The 26,480-nt window shown below is 36.1% G+C and overlaps 1 protein-coding gene across 5 annotated transcripts in view; it reads left to right on the forward strand.

The window, feature by feature from the left end:
- The window catches only part of LOC138714939 (protein kinase C-binding protein NELL1-like), a 236,528-nt gene that overhangs the window by 163,157 nt on the left and 46,891 nt on the right, over positions 1 to 26,480 (forward strand). For 4 of the 5 annotated variants that reach the window (XM_069847235.1, XM_069847234.1, XM_069847232.1 and 1 more), the window contains exons 2-4: positions 362 to 490; positions 20,673 to 20,823; positions 22,909 to 23,185. In XM_069847235.1, coding sequence (XP_069703336.1) covers positions 362 to 490; positions 20,673 to 20,823; positions 22,909 to 23,185 — 557 coding nt within the window. Of the gene's footprint in view, positions 1 to 361; positions 491 to 20,672; positions 20,824 to 22,898; positions 23,186 to 26,480 lie in introns of those variants that run through there. The other variant, XM_069847237.1, reaches the window with a different exon arrangement.

A 26,480-nucleotide genomic window follows, 5' to 3' on the forward strand; every position in this document is an offset into this window, starting at 1 on the left:
AATTGTGACAGAATAGCCATTTATTTTCATTGGTGGAGTACATAAGCTTATATATCACATAGGACTACCAAATTTATGTATGAAACAGCGGTTACACAATTATTTTTTCCGTTAGCTAATTTAAATGGCCAGTGAATTCAATCTTCGTTAAATGGTTTAAACGAAAACCGTTCATGATGAGTGTTTGCCATAGACTGTTGATACTCGTATCGGTGTGTCGACAAACGACAGAAACAAACGCTGGAGTTGGCGGCAGGTGTTGCGTCTCTGTCTCTTTGAATGATTCAAAGTAAACAGCGACGGAAGGTCTTGGGAGGGTCTGAAGAAGTTCTGTATCTAATGCAATGTTCTGTATTTTCAGCCGCCGGCCAGGAGTTGAACATCGACAGCATCGACCTGCTCGAGTCCTTGCACTTGCACAACTCCAGCCACCAGGGCGTGACGGAGACGCCGGGCCCCCAGCGCCTCAAACCCGCCTACAACCTGCAAGGTGAGTAGCCTACCTACTCCTTCTCTGCTTCATCAACATTGGAAAAGTGTATAATTGTTTTACTCACCAATATAATATGATTAAATTTGTGGGGCCTAAAGAGTCCTTAAGTGTAGTTCCTTCACTTTTAGCCGTCACTTTTCATCGTTGTGCAATGTCTGTAACTCGTGGGTTCCCAAAGTGGGCGATACCATACCCCTGATGAGCGGTGGGAATACCTGAGAGGGTGAGCTCTAAGAGTCTGAGGAGGGCGCTGGGGACGATGTGCTGCATGGTGCTGAAATGTGAAATTAATTGCTACTCTTTTTATTATTATTATTATTATTATTATTATTATTATTATTATTATTATTATTAATATTATTATTATTATTAATATTATTATTATTATTAATATTATTATTATTATTAATATTATCATTATTAATATTATTATTAGGCCTAATATTATTATTAATTACTTATATACTTAATAATGGCTTTTAGAGAACCCGAAGGTTCATTGCCGCCTTCACATAAGCCCGCCATCGGTCCCTATCCTGAGCAAGTTTAATCCAGTTCCACATTCCTCAAATCCATTTTAATATTATCCTCCCATCTACGTTTCGGCCTCTCCAAAGATCAGCGCGTCTGGCCGCGAAACCAGGTGGCCCGGGTTCGATTCCCGGTCGGGGCAAGTTACTTTGTTGAGGTTTTTTTCGGGGTTTTCCCTCAACCCAAGATGAGCAAATGCTGGGTAATTTTCGGTGCTGGACCCCGGACTCATTTCACCGGTATTATCACCTTCATCTCATTCAGACGCTAAATAACCTAAGCTGTTGATAAAGCGTCGTAAAATAACCTACTAAAATAAAAATCCCTAAAGGTATCTCTTCCTCAGGTCTTCCAGCTAACACTCTATATTAATTTCTGGACTCACCCATATGTGTTACATATGTAATATCCAGATAACTGATAAAAAGTGTGTTCCAGTTTCTCATAGAAGCTATCCTGTTTTTTTTTTTTTTTTTTTTTCGCGACACCTCATTAACTTCACTTCGGACCCCCAGGGAACCGTAACCCCTCTGGTTGAAAATCACTGTTTTAAACGGCGCACGTAATTTGAGAAATATTAAACAGGATCCTTTAATCCCACATGTGATTTGAGGAACAATTCTTCGAAGTTCCCTTGTAATTTGAGAAATGGGCACAAAATATTTCAAGACACATTTTGCAACATTTTACACGAAACAAGATTTTTTTTCCACTTTCCTCAGATTTTCCCCCTTTCTTCAGACTCTCCCCCTGTTTATCAAGTACAATTACTAACTTTTTAACTTTGTCTTTAACTTTATTTTTTTTAATACTGAATTAAAATTGGCAGTTTCCCTAGTCATACTATTCGCGTATTTGACCAGCTCAGTTCTATGTAGTGTTCCACGGCTATATGAACACTTCACCGACTGAAGAAAGCAATCAAATTGAACAGGATGTTGAGAGGGATTAAAAACGAAAACAAATTACTTATACAGGCACTTCCAGGCTAGCAAATTCATGAACACTACACACGTTCAAAAAAAAATTCTACAGACACTTGCAGATGATTTGTTCCTAAAATTACAAGGACCCCCCTTCGAATCAACAAGCGGAAACCGTCACCTGTTCCTCAAATGTCATGTGCCCATTTTAAATAACATTAATTTTATTTTAATTTCTGATTCTAGTACTGAGGCTAATTGATGAATTTTTCAAACGTTCCACGTGTTTTACTTTAAGAATCATGTGTTCTAAGATACTAAAGCAAACCTCTTGTCTGTAATACGTTCCTACATTTCTGTTGTTCCGTTAAATTACTTACCTACCGTTGTAAATCAATAAGACTCCTTCAAGTGCGGGTGCGAACTGTGTTGCGGTATGTTGTTACGCCACGAACGCTATTAGGCTAATGGAATTTCTGTTATCCACATCATCTACCAAACGACATAGAGAGCTGTTCACACACTCCGCCTCCTCGATTGTGTCTAGACTCAGAATATTCATAAATGTCATGTACTGTACCATGGCTACTTCCAGGAATGGAAATATAGGCAAACGCTACTGGCGCCCACTATACTTGTTTATTATTATGGGTAGCAGTTCACCCCTGTGGTGGCTGAGTGGTCAGACCTCCAGCTTGTCGCGCAAGCAGCCCGGGTTTGAGTCCCGGTCAGGTCCGGAATTTTTCATTGAAAAATCAATAATGACACTTGTAGCGGACAAGGTATCAGTTGTGGGTTTTCTCGGGGTTCTCTCATTTTTTCCCATATTAGGAAAATACATCATTCCGTCAACATTTCTCCATTCCCCGATCGTCGGTTGGCGACTCACGGAGGGGGGGGGGATGACATAGGGACGAGGGGAGGGTTGTCTGCTCGAAACCTGGGTACGCAGCGAACCTTAGTGTAGTCAGCCAGTGTGGGTTTGGAAATGCGCCTAGCTTGAGGGTCATCTATCGTAATAGATCGTAACAAATCGCAGTCCTGGGCCATAATGCCCCCTTCCGTAAATTCCATTCCATTCCATGAGTAACAGTAGAGGTAGTACTTTATCCATATATTAAATTTGAAAACTGTAGTAATGAGGGGATATGATATTTCAAAGGAAATGCCTTTTTGAGAATTATTGCATAGTAGTATCCTGTAGAAGTGTGGTTGTTTGTTGTCGAATGGCAATTAAAAGAGTTAGTTAGTTAGTTAGTTAGTTAGTTAGTTAGTTAGTTAGTTAGTTAGTAATTAAAATGTCTAGACGATTGGCAACGAAGCCATTAGTACTATTAAAAATTGATTTACATTATTATTTCTCTAGCTTCCCAATAAATTGCTTCATTGTTGTTCACAACCATACAGAACAACCGGTAATATAACTGTTTTATAAATTCTAACTTTCAGATTTTTTGACAGCAGACTAGATGACAAAAGCTTCTCAACAGAATAATAACAGGCGTTTCCCATATTTATTATGCGTTTAATTTCCTCCCGAGTGTCATTTATATTTGTTACTGTAGTTCCAAGATATTTTAATTTTTCCACCTCTTCGAAGGATAAATTTCCAATTTTTATATTTCCATTTCGTACACTATTCTGGTCACGAGACATAATCATGTACTTTGTCTCTTCAGGATTTGCTTCAAAACCTGTCTCTTTACTTGCTTCAAGTAAAATTTCCGTGTTTTCCCTGTCGTTTGTAGATTTTCTCCTAACGTATTCACCTCATCCGCATAGACAAGAAGCTGATGTAACCCGTTCAATTCCAAACCCTCTCTGTTATCCAACACATAAGAAAACAATGTTGCAATATAAGTTTCTATCACTGTTACTGATCGTGATCAGAAAGAAATAATATTAGAAGGCCAAGGAAAATATGGCTCAATGAGTTTTAACTGTCGAAATTTCGTTAAACCGGAACAGGCCAAAATGCGGTTTGTAGTAGATTCTGATAATGTTATCATTTTTAGGCCATGTATACTGTGTATTAATTCTTATTTTTCATTCTAATTCCAAAGCTAATATTTTAAGGTGGGTGTAAAAGACTGAATTGTCATAATTAATTACATAAGGGGAAATAATCCCAAAACTTATATTTTATATTGAGTTTACAAGACTGTCTTGAGCAATTCCACTAATTTTATTACATTCCAACCATTTCATAAAATGAAAATCTTACTGACATTGTGATAAATCAACGGCAGACGCAGCAATTTCCCACTTCGTACCAAGTATTCCTTGCCTTACTTCTATGTGAACAGAAAAATGTCTGGAGGTCGTCTTCAATTTCACTTTATCTCGAGTCGGCGAGTTCTTTATCTTTCTACGTAAGTTTGTTTCGCTGTAAACTTGATTGTTCCCCAAGTTATCAGAGTATTTTGTGTACTTAGCACCTTGCATGAACCTAATCAAATAAGGGTGGAGAACAAAACAGCTGAATGAAGATAATTTATCCCCTTCACATTCACACCGCGTCCGTAGAGTCTATTGATTGTCATGGTAACAAGTCAACAATGTCGACGACTGAATGTGGCGACGTTCCTCCTGCGTGAGCGCAAGAGTGAACTATGTAATTTGTGTACACTGTGGAAGTGTAGCCAGGCAGATAAAACATCCTAACGTTTGCCGAACATGTGGCGTACAACATGTACAAGTCATCACTAGACAGTTTTCGCTCTTGTTTTTATTGATTGTAATAGCGGCTCTAATCTACTACCGAATATAGATCTATACTTTGATTTTTCCGACATTTCCGCGAATATTTTCTTCCCTTCCCCTTTTAAATACAGACTTCTTAACGGAAAAATGATATTGCATTTTTTTTATTTTAGTTGGTTATTTAACGACGCTGTATCAACTACTAGGTTATTTAGCGTCGATGAGATTGGTGATGGCGAGATGAGGCCGAGGATTCGTCATAGATTACCTTACATTCACATTATGGTTGGGGAAAACATCGGAAAAAAACCCAACCAGGTAATCAGCCCAAGCAGGGATCGAACCCGCGACTTCAGACCGGCAGGCAAGCGCCTTAACCGATTGAGCCACGCCGGTGGCTATGATATTGAACGAACTGCCTATGTTGTAATAAACTTTTGGCGTTTTCTGTGTAATCTTTCTGAAATTGTCAATTGTTCGTTTATGTAGTACTTTTAATTTAACGTTATTGAAATACAATATGTTTAATAAAAATATAATTGTACAGAAGGAATTAGCATATTGTCGTATTTTTAAGTAGTCCAGTATTAAATTTCTGAATTTGTGATCCAAGTATCGCATTATTGTTGCAGGTTACGATTTTTAGGGATGATGTGGGAGATCCCTTCTATTGCTTAAAGCTTCACATTTCTATTTATCCCAGTCAGGAATTATTGATCATTTTCCCCAGTCGTATTTTCGTAGAGGTGCATATGAATAGGTGTAGGCTACACTGTCGGATGTGATTACATCATTATTAGTACATCATAATCACTGTCTTATTTACTTTAAGACTACAAATATTAGCCTAACTTTAAAACATATCCATTACGTGTTTCTCCAGTATAGAAAGAACAAAATATGAGAGATGTTTTGAATTATCAGCAATATTTTAAGTTGTAGCATATATTTTTCACTAAATATTCGATAAACACTATATTCCGTTATTTAAGAATATAAAAGTATAGAAAATGGCTTTTCGATGGTGGCAAAGAATGAGTGAGAGATGGAGAAAGAGACAGTAAGCCATTCTTTTTTCAATAAAAATAATGGCACATATTATTATTAATATTGTTATTATTAACATTATTGTTTTCTATCAGTATTAGCATTATTATTATTACTACTGTTGTTATTATTACTATTATTATTATTATTATTATTATTATTATTATTATTATTATTATTATTGCTGTTATTATTACTATTAGTATTGCTATTAGTATTATTCATTAGTTGGGAGGCCGAGGGAAAAAGATCTTGGAGGCCGAGACGTAGATGGGAGGATTATATTAAAATGGATTTGAGGTAGGTGAGATATGATGGTAGAGACTAGATTAATCTTGCTCATGATAGGGACCGATGGCGGGCTTATGTGAGGATGGCAATGAACCTCCGGTTTCCTTAAAAGCCATTTGTAACTAATTATTATTATTATTATTATTATTATTATTATTATTATTATTATTATTATATGCAGATTTCTTTGTATAGTCGACATAAATTGAATAATTATAAAGAAATATGTTTAAAGTTGGCACCAAACTTTCAAGCCGCTGTTGAAGAAAATTGAATCGGTTTTTCCGGAAACTCCTTAAGTCATGATACACGGAGTTTTAGGAAAATACAAAAAACTGTTTATCATGTTTTAAAATGCTTGACATGTGGGTTCTCAAGAAGAACTACAATAATTTCCGTGTTTATTGTACAAAATAGACGAAAATGAAGTTAAAAAATAGTACCAAATTAATTTTCAAACTCAGTAATTTGGAAGATGACTTCAAGATTCACATTCGTCTATTTAGGTCAAATATTCTCGACAGATGGCTTGAAGTTCCAGTGGACGTGTCACAGATATCTCATATTTGTTCGATGTGTTTCAAAATCTGCGACGTTGAGTAAGCTGTGTTGCGATCCGAAAATAATGGGGACCTCTGTTTTAGTCGATAAAAAAGTTTCGTTCAGCACCAAACATTTTTTACAGCAGCAGACCGGCTTTATAATTTTGTAGAGTACTTTCCCGTTTCTCTTCTTTATAATCCGTTAACTTACTAGTTTATTTATATATTTTGATTTTTATTTAGTTCTTATTTATTTAGTGTCTCGAAGTTAGATAATATTCTGTTTTATAATTACTCGTATTATAAATTGTCATAGATGTGGATTGGAATAATTCTATTATAACCAACTTTTTTATTTATTTAGGGGTATTTATTTCCAAATGGTTCTTAATGAGCTATTGCTCTACCTAGGGCAATACATATAAATATGTTTTGTGGTGGTAATCATTACAAATAAGCCGGTAGTCCAGCATTTACCCCGAAAAACTGAAGAAGACTACAGAAGAAATCGGTCATAATCTTTCTCGGTAATAGATTTTCGGAGGTCTTCAGTATAATCTAAAGTCGATAATTAGATTAGCAGATTAGGCCTACCCCAGGGCGACGAAGGGTAAACGAACTATTCCTGATGGTAAAGAAGCAGAATAAGACCTCTGTATTTCAATGAATTGCGTCCGTGAGGATGAGACTCATCCTCACGAACGGAATTCATTGAAATACAGAGGTCTTATTCTGCTTCCGATGAGTGTACTACCTACATTACCTAATTTCCTAGCTGCTACGTCATGAGGGAACAGGGTAGTGATCGCAGTTGCAATTGAAGCGTTGGGCCGAATAACGGTCTGTTACAATTTTTCAAAATCTAATTTTTAATGGAGAATTGCTCTGTATTATCTTACACAGCTGTCACAAAAATTGTTTTTCAATTTCTGTATCACAGGCGCTTCTGCACGAGTTACAACCGTGAATTTATTGGTTGGAACAACGGTCTATGTCACTAATCACTTCTAGCGTATCCAGTTGTTTACATCGTATCGAGAGTTATTGCATGGAAGTTTGTTCCTTTACGAATTCTGGGTACTTGAATTCTGTGCATCAGGTTTCGGTTGATCTATTACGTAAAATGTACGACTGCAAGACAGTGACGATTTCTACGGTAGATATTGACCGTCTTAAAAAAAAACGGATCCAGACAAATTAATTTTAATAAGTGGAAAGTTGTGTCATGAAAGTCGCTGATTGGTCTTGAGTATTAAAAACAAGGAAAACGAAGTCGCAAGTTAGTGCGAAAGATCCCCCAAGTAATCTAAGTTCCTGTCTTTTATTTTTGGAGTATTTTATTAGTTGTATGTTAATTTACACTTTACCTAGTGTTAGTTGGTCTATGTTGTGTTTTGCCACTATAGTTTATCTTAGAATTTTATCAAGGTATTTCGCTTCAGGAACATTTTTGTGGAGATGTGCTCACAGCTTGATCTTGATGTCAGAAAGGAGCTGTTTAACTTTAAAAAATTACATGGTGTTAATTCATATTAATATATAGCATTTAAAAATAAATATCATAATCATTTTGTGCATAATTTAATATTTTTATTGATTTAGTATATTTCATAATATTCGGATTGTATAAAACTGTTCATTGTCTGTATTCCCCAGTAGCATTCTGTGGAGTTAAAAATGTTACAAACTTCTATGATGTGTAATATGACTTTCAATAATATACATTCGTATACTTCGCTTATGTACAAAACATATTGATGGAATAACGGTCTATGTTGCCCGTCCGATAATAAATTTATGAGCGGAATTACGATGTAACATTTTTGTTCCCCTGCACAATTAGCAAATTGCAACATAGACCGTTATTCGGCCCAACACTTCAATTACTCATGCATATGTGCAAATTACGATACAATTAAATCTTTCTGCCCGTCCACAAATTTCAGCTCATTAACGGAAGTGACGCCTGTTTTACATTTGCATGTGTACTATACATTGTACAGTATACAATATGCTCTCGTTACTAATATGAGTTACGTGAAAAACTGTTATAATTATGGTTGCTCCCCTACTTTTAATTTTGTTCCATTTGGAAACGGTTGCAATGTTATATGATTTTTAATAAAATAATATAAATTACCTAAATTAGTCGAAAATTGTCGAACTTTATCTGTATGTAAAAAGGACCAATAATTTCATAATCTGAAGTTACTCTGAATATCGATAAGTCATGCACATTATGAACGTCTACCTTCAGAAGAATCTCCTCGAGCTACGATGCCAACGGTCGTGCAATTTTGGTAATAACTATCTCCACCTTTCCCTAAAAGATAAGCTTTAAGAAATAAATTCAAAGGCTTATAAGATGCCATGTCAAAATATGAGGAGAGCAAGTATCATTGCTGAGAATTTTCAGAGTTTAATGGTTATTTTGGGTAAGTTTGAATTTGCAGACTGTTGAAAACGTTTACATGAACGACTAGCCATTACCACTGTAACACACGAACGCACCTGCCGACTGAGCTGCAGCCACACATTGAGTGTATTCTGCAGATTGGAATTTGAACAATGTTCTCAATCTCTCGAATAAAAATTGTCATCCGAGTTGTAGCTGTTAAATCCGTGCTCCTCATCCAGTGCTAAGGACTTAAAATGTGCTTTATTTTAACCGTCTCGTCGACCTGGTTGGCGAGTTGGTATAGCGCTGGCCTTCTATGCCCAAGATTGCGGGTTCGATCCCGGGCCAGGTCGATGGAATTTAAGTGTGCTTAAATGCGACAGGCTCATGTCAGTAGATTTACTGGCCTGTAAAAGAACTCCTGCGGGACAAAATTCCGGCACATCCGGCGACGCTGATATAACATCTGCAGTTGCGAGCGTCGTTAAATAAAAGATAACATTTATTTTCATGTCTCTGAACATTAAATGCCCGTTCTTTTAGTAAAGGTCTCTTGAGACACACTTATTCTTGTAAGGCATCAGTTATATTGGGCACAAAACTTCAACTGCTGGAAGAAGGCATACTTTCACAAGTTCTTCATAAAAAAATTGTTTAGGCTTTTGGTATTTTTTTTAATATGATAAAACAACTTCGACATAAACTTAATTATCCTCTGATATTAAAAAATGATTATTGAGATTTAAATGACTCTTTGAGAAGAAAATACCCATCGTTTTTAATCCACCAATCCCAGAAAAAAAATGAACAACATACAGAAACAGAACAAACAGAACGTACCTGTGTAAACAAACTCGCGTGAGTTGCTATGTAGTGATGCGTGTGCACTCTTTACTATGCAGTAAAGGAACATGAAGGAGTAAACTCAGTGTATATTCACAAAACACCACTGTAACATAGATTAACGATGGAAGAGAACAGTTAACTTCCTAGTGACTTGTGTTTTTTTAGTATTGATTTATTATTGATTCATGTCCCCTGCGGTGGCTGAGTGGTCAGACCTCCAGCCTGTCACGCAGGTTCGAGTCCCGGTCAAGTCCGGAATTTTTCATGAAAGATCCGGCCGACAAGGTCGTAGTTAGAGTTTTTCTCGGAGTTCTCCAGTTTCCCCATATTAGGCACCTACATCATTCCGTCAAAATCTCTCCATTTCGTTATTTCATAGTATTTCTCGAACTCCGTCTGGCGACGCACGGATTGGGCTGGCCTAGGGACGAGTGAGGTTGCCTGCTCGAAACCTAGGTACGCAGCGAACCTTAGTGTAGTCAGATGGTGTGGGTTTGGGACTATGCCTAACTTTGAGAGTTAGCGCAATAAATCTTGAAATATCGCAGTGCTGGATCGTAATAGTGGCCCCTCTTTAAATTTAATTCACTTCACTTCTTTATCTCGTGAAACCAAATGCATGCTCATAGTAAGAACCTTACGGTGAGGGGTTTATTTGTCAGCTAGCTGCAAGTGAAAGCATAACCAGGGAGGGATATTGCCCAGTCCACTTTCTTCTTCCCCTCGCGCGCTAATTGGTGTCTCGAGATAAATAATGACCTGTACAGTAGATAGATAGTAGATTTCTTGTTAGATGGCGCAAGATGTCTTCTCCAGTCCGAGATATGTGGTTTGGCAGGACTATTTTATGAATGCTATTGGACTTTTCGCACTTAATTCGAAACTTACTGCTTTAATTGAGGATCCGTTCTAGAATTATTCCTTGTGTTTAATTTCTTATTTTAATTACTGCTACATACAAATATGTATGTACTGTCCTTATAGCTTCACATTGGCGGGCCTATGGTTGGCACCCCTGACTAGACCTAATTACATGTAACTCCTTGTCACAGAGTTGTGACCCTTCAATGAAATATATTTCATGGGACAAATAATAATTAATTGAAATCCAAAAAACCATCATCGGCGTCTGTAACGACCATTAAATCAGAATGGAATAGGAAATGTGATAGCAAGAGAAGAGGAAAGAAGATAATAGGAAAACTGTAGCAGAGTGAGGAGAAAAAGAGAGGGAACTATGAAGTTCAGAAGAAAGAGGCTAGGGGAAAAGAGAGATGAATAATTGAAAAGAAAGATGAATTTGGTAAGGCGACAAGAGGAAGGGGTTGGTATGAAGGTAAGAGAGAAATCGATGGAGAAAATAAAGGGATGGAAGTGGAGGAATAGAGAGAGTAAAAATGAAAGACGATGAAGAAGGAATGGGTCAAGGGTAGAAGCGGTTATTTTATTCGCCATTAACCTCTATATTTTTTTTCTTACACTTGCTGTACGTAAGCCTATGCGGCAATTGATAGGGTCTGCGTTTCTAACAGCTTGAACAAGCACTTTCATTCTGTGTTAAATGTAACAGTTTTGCATATGCCGAACTTTTTTTTTCCATTCTTCTCCACAGTGTATTGACAGTGAGCAGTCAGCCGCTAATGGCACTTTGATCTGGGCTTGTCGTGAGATTGCCTCTCTGCGTTGTGACGAAGAGTTAATGGCCATAATGTGCGTATCTATTCGTCGTTCTACAAACGCGAATCGCTTTTACGGTTTCGCTTTTCGTACATTTTATTTATGCCAAGTTCAAGCAACATCGTTGATTCAAGGTTTATATTAAAATATACAGTTGTAATTCGGTCTATCTGCCCGTTCTTCTCGTCCACAAAGACTGGTTTTATTGTATTACTCGATCATGGTATCTGTTTATCTAGAATAACAGCAGCATGGTCACAATAAAAATATTAAAGTACATAATGAAGTAATCTTGGTAATGAATCGCTACCCAGGGTTGCGTGGACAGTCAGAGGGAGTTCGTGAACTGTAGTGGAAGGAGACCTGAAATCAAACCCGTGGTCTTCTAGATTGAGGGTTTTGATTTCGGAACGCATCAGGCCAGCTCTGTTAGTTGGAAAAATTTCAGTGCTAAAAAGGTTTATGAAAAGTTGAATGAATTTAGTATTATTAGTATTATTTATTAATAGTTCAAAAGTACATAAACTTAATCTTAAAACTGATGCATTCACAAATAGTGATTATACACAATATTTACACAATTTAATAACAAATTTTCTATCATATAACTATTCAACTTATGTTGGTTTAACTTACACTTACTTCTGGTTTTGAATGAATTTAATAAACGACGAAAAAGAACTAGTCCTCTAGAAAAGAGCTGCAACATCAAAATTAAATGATATTTTGTGAGATCGGAATATATGTTCTGAAAGAAAAATTAAAATGTTAATACAATATTACAAGTAGTACAATAACATACGGAGCAGAAACATGGGAGCTAAAATCGAGAACAGAATCAAGATTATTTTCAACAGAAACTGATTTCTGGCGGCGCTCCGCAAGAATTTGTAGAAGAGACAGAATAAGTAACAACGTGATTACAGAAAAGGTGAATATTCAAAATTCAATAATAGACCTCGTACAAACAAGAAGCTAAAATGGTATAGATACTGAAAAAGGTTACAGAGATGGATTGCCAAAGAATAGAATGGTTCCAACCTGGTAGGAAAGGAAGGGGACGACCAAAGATTTACAGTACATGGACGGATGGAATTTTCAGCAGCATGAGGGAGAAAAGACTGGAGTATGGGGATTGGAATGACAAGGAATGTTGGAAAAAAGAAACAGAACATTAATTGAGCACACAATATGTTAAGTATAAAACCTGCTTAATTTGAATAATAATGATGATGATGATATAGTAATATAATAATAATAACTTAATAATAATAATTATAATAATAATAATAATAATAATAATAATAATAATACTGTATTCAGAAGAGTATTCTAACTCCAATCTTGAAGTGGCTGGTAAAATATTCTAAAATGACACTAAGGTAAAGAGCCTCATAAAGGAGAGTTAATTCATCATCGTTAACGGATAACTTAACATACTAAGTTGTACGAAGATTTATTATGAACTCAATTATTTCTTAAATAATTTATTCTACGGTAAAATATCGTTTTACATTTAATCTGCAATTGATTTCATCTTAAGGGGAGGCAGAGGTGAAATTTTCGAACAAAAGTGAAGAAAAAATGAAAATTTGTTTTTTTTCCATTTTTATTATCTTTATTTTCTTATCCCGATGTTAGTTTTTGATTTTGTGCCGTTTAAAAGTATGAAATTAAAACTAAGATAACTGTATTACTATATTATTCCCATAATAAACTAATACTTATCATTATTTATATACCTTCTCTGAACATATAAATAAAAAGAAATATTGAATATTTCTTACAATATAGTACATGGAGCATTTTATATCAAACGATATAAAGTTTTTATAAAATTATTAATATTTACAGAACTATTGTACTTAGAAAGTTGAAACTTGGTATGTCCATTACTAATAACATAGTATCCATGATCAATTTCAAACAAATCGGATAAATTTTGTGGATTTTGAAATATTCACTTCTGCCTCCCCTTAAGTTGAAATGCAATAGAAAGTCCCATTAGACAGCCTGCTCGGCAATAAATTTCTTGGTGGTGCATTGCATATCATGCTTGGCATTAGATTCGATTCCCAGGTTCAAACCCGACATATAGCGGTTAATGTTGAAGGTGTGGTAGTCCTTAGCATGATTTCCTTGACGAGGGAAAGAAGGCAGACACTCCGTATAATGGCTTTACGGTCCATAAATGAATAATGTTTCTGAAAAGACTCCAGACAAAATTACCGGTGACTGTTTCTCGCTACCATCAAGTTTTCTTCTTTGCGATCAAATAGCCTGTATTATCTGAGGACCAGGGTAGCGACTGAGTCTACGTATGTGCTTGCAGTAAATCTTGTGTGACCTATAAGGTCTCCGAAGGACAAATGAGAAATAAAACAGAAAATAGAAGTATGAGCAAAACAAACTGCAGTGTATCTAGAGTAAAATAGTGGTCAGAGTTCAGAATAGAGTTCATCGATGACTGGCCTTAGGAAGTGCTAGAGCGAGAAAGGCAGTTTAAGTACAGTGTGCTGCAAAGCAAACAGTAGTGAAATTATCGCTCGGCCTAGATGCCAAGTAATTATTTATTTTCCAGAATATGTAGACATAATATTGTAAATTCAGTGCTTGACGGAGGTAGGCTATAATAGACCAACCGACAATTTGAAAAAATGAGATATTTGCACAAATCTATTGATGGCAGGCTAATTTAACTCGGAAAAAATCAAGAATGCAATATCTGAATTTTGCTGCTATTTTTAGTAGGTTATTTTACGACGCTTTATCAACAGCTTAGGTTATTTAGCGTCTGAATGAGATGAAGGTGATAATGCCGGTGAAATGAATCCGGGGTCCAACACCGAAAATTACCCAGCATTTGCTCATATTGGGTTGAGGGAAAACCCCGGAAAAAACCTCAACCAGGTAACTTGCCCCGACCGGGAATCGAACCCGGGCCACCTGGTTTCGCGGCTAGACTCGCTAACCGTTACTCCACAGGTGTGGACTTGCTGCTATTTACAAGCATTAATTTGTTTATTGCATAAAATTCATTTATTTATTTTGCTTTGAAATATTAATTCAACTGCTGGTCTCTTATTAAAAATCGGTTAGCCTTTTTTGGTATTATTTGGGCTATTTTTTGTAATAATGTTATAATACTTCTTGCATAAAATGTTTTACAAAAAAAAAAACATTTCAATGACCAATATATCGAAACAGGTTTTTGGCGCTTGGTCTCTTATTGCGAAACTCCGTCCAATTATGGTTCTCAAAACAGATACAAAAAAGTCTTTATTGTTGAGTATTACTTACGGACTTGGACGTGTAAATGACCTAAGTTTGAAACACTTTTCAGGTAGCTTTCGAATGTTTCGCAAGCCGTACAGGAAGCTTTCTTATCAGCCACACGGGCAAAAAGATACTCTCTTTACTCAAACACTTGGGAACGCATGATTTTCTATGGGACACATTTTCCTTATCCATCGCATTCACCTGACCTTACACTATCCGATGCATATTATATGGGGTATGTTAAGGGAGTCCATATTTATAGAAAATCCACCGACGACAATTATTGTGAAATTACCGGAAAAGATAGTAGCTTTATTTCACCAACTGCAGCACCATGCAAACTTGTTTGACAATATGTATGAAGTTAAGGATGTTGTATACAAAATAATGGAAAGCATTTTGATCATGTGTTTTATGGAGAAAAAAAAAAGGCACCAGTGAACATGAAATTTTGTTTCACAAAGATAACGTTTATGTCCCAGTTTATTAAAGCGCTTTACTTGACTGCAATTTATAGATTACTAGTTACATTACATAGCGCAATATCCATTTTCTGTGGGCCTAGTATGTTTGTTGTAAGTCGGTTGCCATTTACTCGCCAGAGAGACTTCCATTCAATCCCAGGTAGATGAGATTTCCTGCAGAGAAAGTGACTGCGAAGCAGGTTTTCTCAGAGGATCCGTTTTCCCTGTCATTCACATTGTGTCATTTTTCTGTTCAGTTTCATTTCACAGTCTAGCTCCTCGATCCTGGAACTTAGGCCGTTGTTGGTCCACATATTTCATTGTTTACATGACCGTATGAATGGGCGGGAAGTGTTATATTGATCAAACAATACGCAAGCTGCAGGTACAATTGATAGCTTGTCCGCGCCTCACGCGTTTGTTTTTACTTGAGGACGGTATAAATCTCCCTTAACTAATAATAATAATAATAATAATAATAATAATAATAATAATAATAATAATGTCCATGGATTTAACTGCAGGAAGCATTACGGCCAACACATGACAGAGCGTACTGTATAAACAGTGCATACATTCAAACAAGATATTCATTGACAGTTGAAGATACTCGACAAACTTTGTTGCACTTGTTATCGTCTGACCAAAAGATACTACTCTGAATGTATTTTATTGTTTTCAGGTTTTATAAGTAGGCCTATTTAATTTAATGAATAAGCGTCTAACATTTCTTTACCTTTTCTACATTTTAATCTTTCGTCAGTAACTTTTCACTGAAAGTATATCGTATACAGCCGAGTCTCTTGATTACTTAGGTTGCTATTCATAGACATTTCGCTAGCCCGCGCTATAAGCGTGCTAAACTAGCCCCGGCTATCGACTGGTTACTTGTACAGGATTCATATCGTATCATATCGCTAACACTGGTTTATGAATACGAAAAACTTTAGTTCACTGATCAACCACCGGGAGCCCGCGCTAAGACTGTCTATGAATACGGCACTTAAAGATGAAAATATCGTCTCGCTCTGAATTTAGGACAGACTCTGCTAATTTTGTGATAGCCTACTAAGGTTTTGGTGCAAGAATAAGGTTCAAATTAAAAAATATTTTTTTTTAATGTACGTACATTGTTAGGGTTCAGGAAGTTACATATCAGCATTTTTATCTCAAATTTATGGAATGGTTACAAACAATCAATACAAATATACAAAAAAAATAGCACTCTAGAAGAGTTGGTATAATTTCGTGATAGTACAAAGGTATTTTCGCGATAGTCCTTAAATTCAAAATATTCAGGCATATTCATTCAATTGTTTAATTCCTCAGTCAGATTCATACCTACAACTCAAACAATTCAGGTTCTTTCGGTATTGTGAAAGGCCTTGATATGTTTAATGAAATCATTGATCACAACTGACACACTGAATCTATCTTTAACCATGCTTGTCGTCCTCGAAATATTCTTGAGCAAGATCCGCACAAAAATAATTACGCTTATCATTCGGTTTTTAAGCACAGATCTTTGTTTGGCTCCTGAAGATACTGTTTCGTTGTCTACCTCTTTTAATTTACTTGGGAGGCTGGAAATGTAGGACTCTTTGATTCCTTCCTGGTTCTCGTCGAACTTGCCAAGAAAAAAGATGAGTCTCTCCGTTGCAGTTTTTCTTTTCTTAGAACACAATTAATTGTCTCTTTCATATCACTTATATTGTATTTCTTTCCACATTTGACCCTGCGATTATCTGCCATCTGCAACATGCGCGCCATGCACAATATATCGGCGATGTTCTGAATACACACACAAATATTTTACGTTTCATACATTCGATACTTCTTTCACTAGAGTGTGTTGTTATGGTAGGCCTATATAAAAAAATTTAATGAGAAAAAATGACCTCGTGGAATGAGAAAAACGCTAAGAAAATGACCTCACAAGATAAAGCTCTGTTATATAATCAGTGCATTGATAAGCATATATTTTTCACCGAGAAGTATATACTGTCAGTACTTAAATTGAAAATAATTTGGACCACGAAACACAGCAAAAAACTCTTCTTTTAACAAAGGAAATCGGATGGTGTATTCACTCGCAAATTCACAACTCTTAAAGTAGTTTCCCAAAAATCCGCTTATGTCTCTGCAAGAGCAAAGTGAACAAAATCTATGTTATAGTACATCTTCTACCGTTCATACTATATCATCAAAATTACATTTGTTGCTGGTATAATTTCGTGATAAATGTAAAAAGAAATATTACGAAATTAGCCGTGTCACGAAATTAGCCGAGTTTGCCCTACTAACAGCTCTATTAATGATATTTCTTTTATTTTTGATGGATTTTAAGTGACTAGGTACATTATCCAACCTCGCATTTCAACCTTATTCGTAGACCTTCTACCAATGCTTTTCTATTTTGAACACTCAGTCGACATATTCTAATTTTTTATTTACGACAGTTCAGTCTGGCAATACCCTCAATCCAATTATATGACGTGTATAAGTGTGTTAATTTATTATATTGTTATAAATGGTCTGACACGACCCAAGAGGTCGTATATTCGATTGAAAACTTGAGAAAAACTCTAATTCTATTCATACCAGAGAATCCCTTTTCGTAGGACGCTACCTCGTTTCTACTTTCTCTTGCATCACATTGACTGCAAGGTCTGGAGACCTATTTCATAACACATGACAATTGTAAATATGTCACTTTGACAAATAATAAATGACGACTCTACAATTTGTCAAATTTGTTTCATAAAGCATTCCGCCTGTCAGGAAAAATCGTGAAAATTTGTATAATTGTCATAATTTGTCACATTCCTGTTTCATAAAAGTTGTACCATAACAGGCAAAATTTTATAACTTATGAAGACTTTTCTGACATTTAATTTTATGAAACAGAAAAGTGTCACTTCATTTGTTGACAATTCTACATTTGTAGAATTATCATGAACTTCTGATTCCTCATGTTTCGTATGTCATAGGAAGTTGACAATGTATTGTTGCAGTAGTTAAGCCATATTGCAATTGAGGCAATGGAATATTGATGGAATATTGGTGTGAATTTTAGGGAAAATACTTTTGTTTAGTAAGTCATGCTTAGTACTAGCAGCAGTAGTAGAGAAAGTGATGATAATTATAGGGAATCACGCAGGACAAAGGTTTTTAAAGAAAAGATAAATCTAAATTATATTTTCAGTGATTCCGTATTCATGGAAAAATTTCGTATTAGCAACACAACATATGATATATGAAGGGTTCAGAACCATAGTGGGCCAAGCGCCATTTACTAAAACCGTAGAAAACAAGGGTTAAAATTAAGTTATTACCATAATTTAATGGAAACACATAGAAAGTAAAATAAAGTATACACATTAAAACTAAATGATATGTCAATCTCCATTAAACTAAGTTATTCACTTAACTTTAACTCTTGATTTCTCCGTATTTAATAAATGGTGCTTGGCCCACTATGACTCTGAACCCTTCATATAATGACCAAAAGAGGATATTTGCTGCACAAAACAAATAAAGCACTTGATTCAGAATAATTATGTGTTCTTACACTGGATAGAAAATCCAGTTCAGTATCACTTGATTGCTAATGGACATGGCTTATCGAAATGAACTGTTCATCATTGCATTCGAAACGTTAGTGAAGTCTTGGCACACTCATTACTTGGAGCAGAGGTTCGCTGGCCGACAGCAGATGTGCATGCCATTCCACAGTTCTTCAAAAGAGCGGTCAATTTGCCAAGAGTTTATGGAATTATCAATGGGTCCTTGATAAAAAAGAAAGTATACTTCCTTTGAAAATGAGGCAACATTTGTTGACAGAAATGTTGTTGCTCTCTTTAATCAAATTTAGAGTTGTAATTTTCTCGCTGTTCATAATTGATTTTATAACGGTGGTCTGTAATTTTAACAAATTCAGTAATGGCGTGCATTATAGATTGACTCGTCTCGCATCGATTACTTTTATAAAAGTAAGAAATGAATGGGAAGTAATAATTTGCTATCGATTTACATGTTTACACACACTTTGTCATTGTCATGTTTATGAAACGCTGTTGAAAATTCACAAATTGTGTTTGTCAAAGCTGCAAGATTCTGACGTATTTGTAAACTTATCATGATTGCAGGAATTTTCAGCTTTATGAAACAGGACCCAGAATGTCCCGCTACTTGAGAATATCTAGAGTTGAGCGAAATTCTCAAGAGGTGTTAACAAGTGAAGCCAAGTGTAGAAAAAATATTGTTACTTTCAGAAAAACATGAATACGACTAATTGCCAGAATGTTCTTGAACATAAACATAAGTTGTTATAGATTCAATACTGGCTTATCGTAAAAAGTGGCTTCTTTGATGGAAGTAAATTTACATAAATGTGTGAAAACAGAGGCGTCATTTAGAGAGGTTTGGAGGGGCAATTGTCCCCTCCCCAAATATGTTTAAAAATAATTAATAATTGAGTAGTACCTACTACTAAAGAAAGAATGTGAGAACTTACTTTTAATATTAAAATATTTCACTTCTATAAACGCTTAATAAATAAAAGACGAGCTAGTTAATGATTTTGCTTAAATGAAACAAAGACGTTACCCATTGCTACATTAGTGGCTGTTACATATTGTAAATGAAAGTATAGTTTATTTGTTAATTGAAATTAAAATTTATTTATCAGTAAAATCGTATGTTCATTCGCTCGCATCTACGTCATATTAACTGCAAGTGCATGTAATTTACATATATCGTGCAAATAGAAGTTAAAACTAAACCTATGTGTGGAAACTGTATATGTAAAGCGGGACAAACCTGACCATAAAAGAGTTGAACTAAGTTATCAGCTTATTTAAAAATACTTACGAAATGGAGGAAAAGATATGTCCAGTGCTTCTGACATGGTTTAAATCCTTCTTTTTAGGTAAAATTTACCGCAGTTTACAAAATGGAAAATAGTTCATTTCAGAGAAAATAGGGAATATGCCACGCGATATAAGCTACAAGGTTTTCCCTAAAAAAAAAAAAAAATCCCCCCACCGAAACAAAATTGAAATGACATCCCTGTGTGAAAAATCGACTTTCGGCATCTAGAGTGGAGAAAATGTATGTCTGTGGCAATGATAGTGCTGCTCACTTTTTTAATCCCTGAAGTACACTGACCTTTATATAAATATTATGTTTTTCCACATGCCGTAAATTTATGATGTGTAGTTTATTTTTCTTTTACTTCCATCGCCTTCAAATTCACAGGAGATCACAATTATTATTCATCGTCGAGGAGGCCAACAGATATGAAATAACATACCTAATCGCTGGATCAGCCACACATGAGTAGTCCAGTTAAATGTACCAAACATTTATAGTGAAGGTTCGAATTCATAACACTCTGTTCATATGTCTCAGAACTTTACAACTCCTTACAGAGGCAACGAACTGCTTTAACTGTAATCGTTACAATGTATTTTGCAGGCGAACACAGGGACTTGAGACTAAACGCCAAGGTTTACGAGAAGGCTGTAGGGTTGCTGCGAAATAATTCAGAGTTCACCGTGGCAGCATCTCTGCGCCAGGAGGAGTCCAACGTCGGCACCATCGTGTCCTTCGCTCATGGCACTAACAGGTGAGTGGACGCACAGGCGCCAAGCCGCGGCTCTCAGGAAGTCTCGTAACATTGCAGTATAGTGAATGTCATTGTAGGGCTAAATAGATAAGTTAGTAAATCTCACGTGACATTTCTCGGGTACTTGTGCAGCATTGCAATTGCATGGCTAGTGACAGGCAAAATATGGAATTTCATATTCTAAACCATTTCTGCTAGCTGTATGGAAACTGGGATATTCATGATTACGATGTGTAGAATGCGATTAGCGCCAAAAATCGTATCTTATAATCTTCTGGTAAGGACTTCTGTATTTAATGTTTTTATATTTTGCACGATTTTTCCTCTCCGTTAATATTTCTGTAATTGTCACTGAACCAGGCTTTCCGGATTTTATAGGGAGACAACAAAGATGTTTTTTTATGAAACGCTTGAAAATTCCAAGCCACCAATTTCACCAAACTCCGGGATTTCCAAGGATAAGTGAAATCTTCAAATTCCTCTTTACGAGTCATTGAACTCATCGCGTCAATGAATTCTAGAAGCCAAAATAAAGTGGTTCCTGTCCCACCTTCACTCATTCTTTCGAATACAGTGAAAATCCTTTGTGTTGCCGTATCTACTTACATACATGCAAATTGCTTTCAACGGATTTAAATAATCAATTCTGCTGCCTACTTAATTTCTTCTCTTTTTTTAAATTTCATGGGTTTTCAACGTTCAAAACAATATAAACTAATAATAAGGTATAATCTTTCACCAGAAAATTTAGAAAAGGTATTTGCATTCTACTGTTCCCAGTGTTAAATCCAACCAGTGTCAAAACTTTTTTTTTTTTGCTCTCTTCAATGTAAAAATAATTGTTATATTATTGTTGTATTCAGGTAAGAGTTCGATGATGCTGAAAGTCTGTTTATTACTTGGTTATTTAACGACGCTGTATCAGCTACTAGGTTATTTAGAATCGATGGAAATGGTGATATCGAGATGGTATTTGGCGAGGTGAGGCCAAGGATTCGCCATAGATTACCTGACATTCGCCTCACGGTTGGGGAAAACCTCGGAAAAACCAACCACGTAGGCCTAATCAGCCGAAGCGGAGATCGAACCCGCGCCCGAACGCAACTCCGGGTGCGCAGGCAAGTGCCTTAGCCTACTTAGCTACGCCGGTGGCTGAAAGTCTGTTTAATTGTGCAGATTTATTGTAAGTTATTTTATTTGGTAGAATATTAAATATGAACGGAACTAACTATTAACTCTGACGGTTTGTTTTGCAAATAATTATGTAAACCTGCTCCGAATGGTCTAGGAAAAAAGATATGTTAGCATTAAAATGTTTATTTCATAAATCAATTTTATATTTTGGCAAAATTGTTCTCATATTGTGCTGATTTCTACTCGTGGTATTCCAAAGTTATGAAAGTTGGCGAAAGAGAGTTTTATAACCTTCAAAAGTGGTAATAATAAAGATCAGAACAAAAATGAAATATCGGTTTCACTCTTACGTGCATGCATTTTGTTAATTTTGTTGTAGGCTAAACGTCATAAAAAGCTATAAATTCATTTCTGTCATTTGTCTTATTTTATCTTCTTCCCTAATGTTGCTCCAATTAATTGGACTGAGATAATTTTTCTTTCCATTTGCTCTAGACAATCGCCGCTTAACTACCTGCTTTTCTTGTGCGATGGAATCCAAGCCGGAGTTACTATTTTAAGTGGCTTTCATTGATAGTTTTATAGACCTATCCTCCTTTCAAACAAAGAAAATTCTATGAACTTCTGTATGCTATTAGAGTTAATTTCACGATTTAATTTTGTTTTCGTTAAAAAGCATTCCTTGTGATTACAAATACCATAAATTAATAAATTACGTAGCTTAAAACGCAATTGCCGACATAATTTTACGCTACATAGCCTAATATATTGTCCATACAAGTATAGCGCCAATTCGTTCCTAGGAGTTCTCATAAGGTGCAGTCTCAAGACGGTGCATGATTTCTTGAGGCATCTCATTTCGAAAAGTTGCTTATAGAGGGCAATCTAATGATATTGTGTTGTTGTAGAGGTACCTGAGAGGCAGTCTCATGACATTGCAGTGTTGTGCAGGTACCTGGAACTGCAGTCGAGTGGTCGCAAGGATGAGATTCGCTTCCACTACAAAGTACAACACGAGACTACAGCCAAAATGGAGACGTTCCCTTTTCGTCTGGCAGACAACGAGTGGCATAAGGTGGCTGTGTCTGTGAGCGGCGCGCAGGTGGAGCTCCTAGTGGACTGCCACCCGCTGTACCGACGTATTATTCGCCCCCTGGACCGCAACTTCACGGTTCCGCAGCTCGGCCTCTGGGTAGGACAGCGCAGTCGCGGACACTCCTACTTCAAAGTGAGTTTTACCTTCACGTGGATCAGTTTCAATTGGAGTAAACTGTTCAAATGTCTTTCATTTTTGTCTGTTATTTCCATGTTCTAACATATCTTACAGCTATAATTCAATAGTAATCCTAGGTCGGTGAAGCGATGAGAACGAGGAGCCTCATTTGGCTGTAAAGACATCCTTCCTTTCGGAAATTAAATAGAGACAATGTTCGAGGTGACACGAACGAAGCCCTCAACGGAATTCAATGGCGGAAGAGGCAACTCTTCTCGCGGAATTAATACATGAGAGAACATGCCTGGAGATGCAAGGGAACAGCTCTTTACAAGGCTACCAAACGTAGAGTTGGTAATCCTGCTCGGGGAATCGCTTAATACTTAGAAGTTTTAAAGTAACAATTTAAATGATCGTATATAGTCTTACTATTCAGGATGTTTCCGAGGTGGTGTTACAAACTTTCAGGGATGATGGCGAAGGGCACATGTATCAATTTGAGATAAGGAATCATGGTCCGGAAATGACTGAGTCGAAAGTTATAAGCAAAAATAGTTGTGTGGAAATGGAATTGTAATTTGGCACCACGTGCCCTCTTTCCTTTAACCTTTGGAACAGTCGTGGGAAGATGGTATGGGCCGGATGTCTCCTGCGTGGGTACTTGCCCCGATACAATCTGTGAGCTTGTCTACTGTTCCCATTGGCTCATCCGTATTCGAAAATCAGGTCTGCATATTTCCCTCTCGTGTACTCCTCCATTTCACTAGGACTGATTGACTGGACACTGCAACTTGTACACATACACTCCTGTCTACAGACGTGCATATCAGGACCGACCATGTCCGTTACACATTACGCTATCTGCATTGCTTTAGTGTAGTTTCCTGTCCCCACCCCTCACACAGCGCATTGAATGGAATACTATAAGTAGACAACGTAAACAACGTCAGATGAATACAGTATGTGTAAGATGTACAGATAAATACACATAAATAAGGTGTACAGAGGAATAAAATTATTTCATTTCCACAAAACTATTTTTGCTTGTAACTTTCGACTCGGTCATTTCCGGATCAGGGTTCCTTATCTCAAATTGATACATGAGCCCTTCGCCATCATCCCTGAAAGTTTGTAACACCACCTCGGAAACACCCTGTATAGCAGCAAATCAAAACTAAAAAAATCTCAATGATCTAATAGGAGAATAAAAGTACAAATGGAAAGAACGCGTAAAACGAATGGAACCATGCAGGATCGCATAAACTGCTTCATTAAAAACCATAATGGAAGCCAGAAAAAAATATTAAACCATTTTGAAACTGAAACAGGCCTTCAAACTTAATCCTTGTAGTAAATTATAATGATTATGAGTACATTTTAACAGACATATATATTTGAGAATGCAGAAATATCCCATTTGTGCTCCAATATTAAAGCGACATCATGTCGTCAAGAATTCGTTGGCACAGAAGAAGGACAAACGAAATTGATGAAAGAGAACAAATGCTTTCATCGTTTTGAATTAACAAATTTGTTAATTTCACTATACATTATTAAACATTGTAAGATATTTTCTGAACTTAAACTGATTTGATAAAAAAGGGTGATTTCTATAGTCGTGGACTAGATTAACATACAAGGTCTGACAAGTTCGCAAACTTGGGACACTACATGCCATGAATTCCAGTAGTTTTTCTATTGTTCAGAACATTTTCCATTTTGTTTGTTGCAATTTCTAAAAATTGTAGTGTTACTGTCATTATCATCAGTGTCTTCAAAATATTTCTTTCAGACATTTCTTACAAATTGAAACTAGAAACATGATCAGGAGAGTAAGGAGGATGTTCAAACACATTATTTATTTTGTTTGAAAAAAGTTTTACAAGACTATCATGTTAGGATGTGCATTCTTGTGATGCAAAATAAATTTGTTGCATTATAAAAGGTTCGGGAATTTTCGCATTTTTTTTCAATAAACTCTTGGATAACGTCGACATATTATATAGATACTTAAAAGCGCAGTTTAAGACTGCTGCGAATTCGCGAGCTTTGTCAGATATCGTACATTTGGCGGGCAGTTTTCGCGAACGATTATTGTAGAAAAAAAGAGCTCCAGCTTGAATTAGCATACAAGAGGTATTGCGTGTTGCAGGCCATAAGTCGGCTATAGCAGGGACGGACGTCCCCCCCCCCCCCGATCTCGACCATTAAAGCATAGAAGTCTATTAGAAACACGTGACTCAACTGATATAGGCCTATGAATTGATCGAAGGTTGAACACTAAAGATTTATACTATCAAATGAAAGCGAATCAATTAACTTGATTTTTCGAAATTGTGAAATAATTAGGTAGTTCAGATAGTCGAGTGATTTTAGCTTATAATCCAGTATATGAAAAGTATAAAAGCCATATGAATTACTTCATAGTAACTATGACTAGTAAACATGATGTTACAGTAATAGGCTAAATCTGAGCATGTACATTAGGCTTAGACTCACCGACTGTCCGTTAAATAGTGCACAGCTTTTTCCACGCGCTATAAACAGCAGCGCCTATTAGACTTAAGATGTATTTCTCGAAGCGAAGTACTGTACTTCCAAGAAAATAAGTCTGCAAAGAAAAGTTTCACTCTCGGTGTAACAGTGACCTCGACAAGTTCCAGGTATTTAGATAAGAATGTTGGATACGAATTCTCATTTCCTAATTCACTGACATAATTCATTGTTTACCGCGCGCAGGGCAAAAGAGAGAGAGAAAGAATTATTATTTTTGTGGAGGCGTCTGTTATTGTCGTTGCTATAGGCGACGAGTTTGCCACGTCGCTCGGTTTTCACTTTCTCATATGCGATGGTGTTAAGAAATCGATGTAACATGGTTCAGGCAAACACCAATATGCTCCAAAAACTTGATGAACAAGATAGAAAGGTTTATGTTTTGAAATTAATTAAACCGTTTTCGCGTTTATTTGTATTTTTAAATGTACAGTTCCTATTAATATAACTTCATATAGAATATGCTTTTCTACAAAATTACGGAGTCATATTGTTTATTCCATAGTATAATTATTTGTAAGATCTTAATGTAATGGTTTTCGTTTCCGGTTTCGTTTTTGCATTAGTTTCTGTGACATGCTGCAAAATTCTTAAATAGCACAATATCATCTTGCCATAACATCGAAATAAACTTTAAACTGCCCATTATTTTGAATATTTTATAATTCAAAGAAAAGCTCAATGAGAATATAAATCAAGAAAGAGAGGATGAAATGAAAAGGAAAGAAAATACGGCTAAGAGGAAGAAGGAAAGAAA

Source organism: Periplaneta americana, chromosome 15, assembly GCF_040183065.1.
Source record: "Periplaneta americana isolate PAMFEO1 chromosome 15, P.americana_PAMFEO1_priV1, whole genome shotgun sequence".
NCBI classification, from domain to species: domain Eukaryota; kingdom Metazoa; phylum Arthropoda; class Insecta; order Blattodea; family Blattidae; genus Periplaneta; species Periplaneta americana.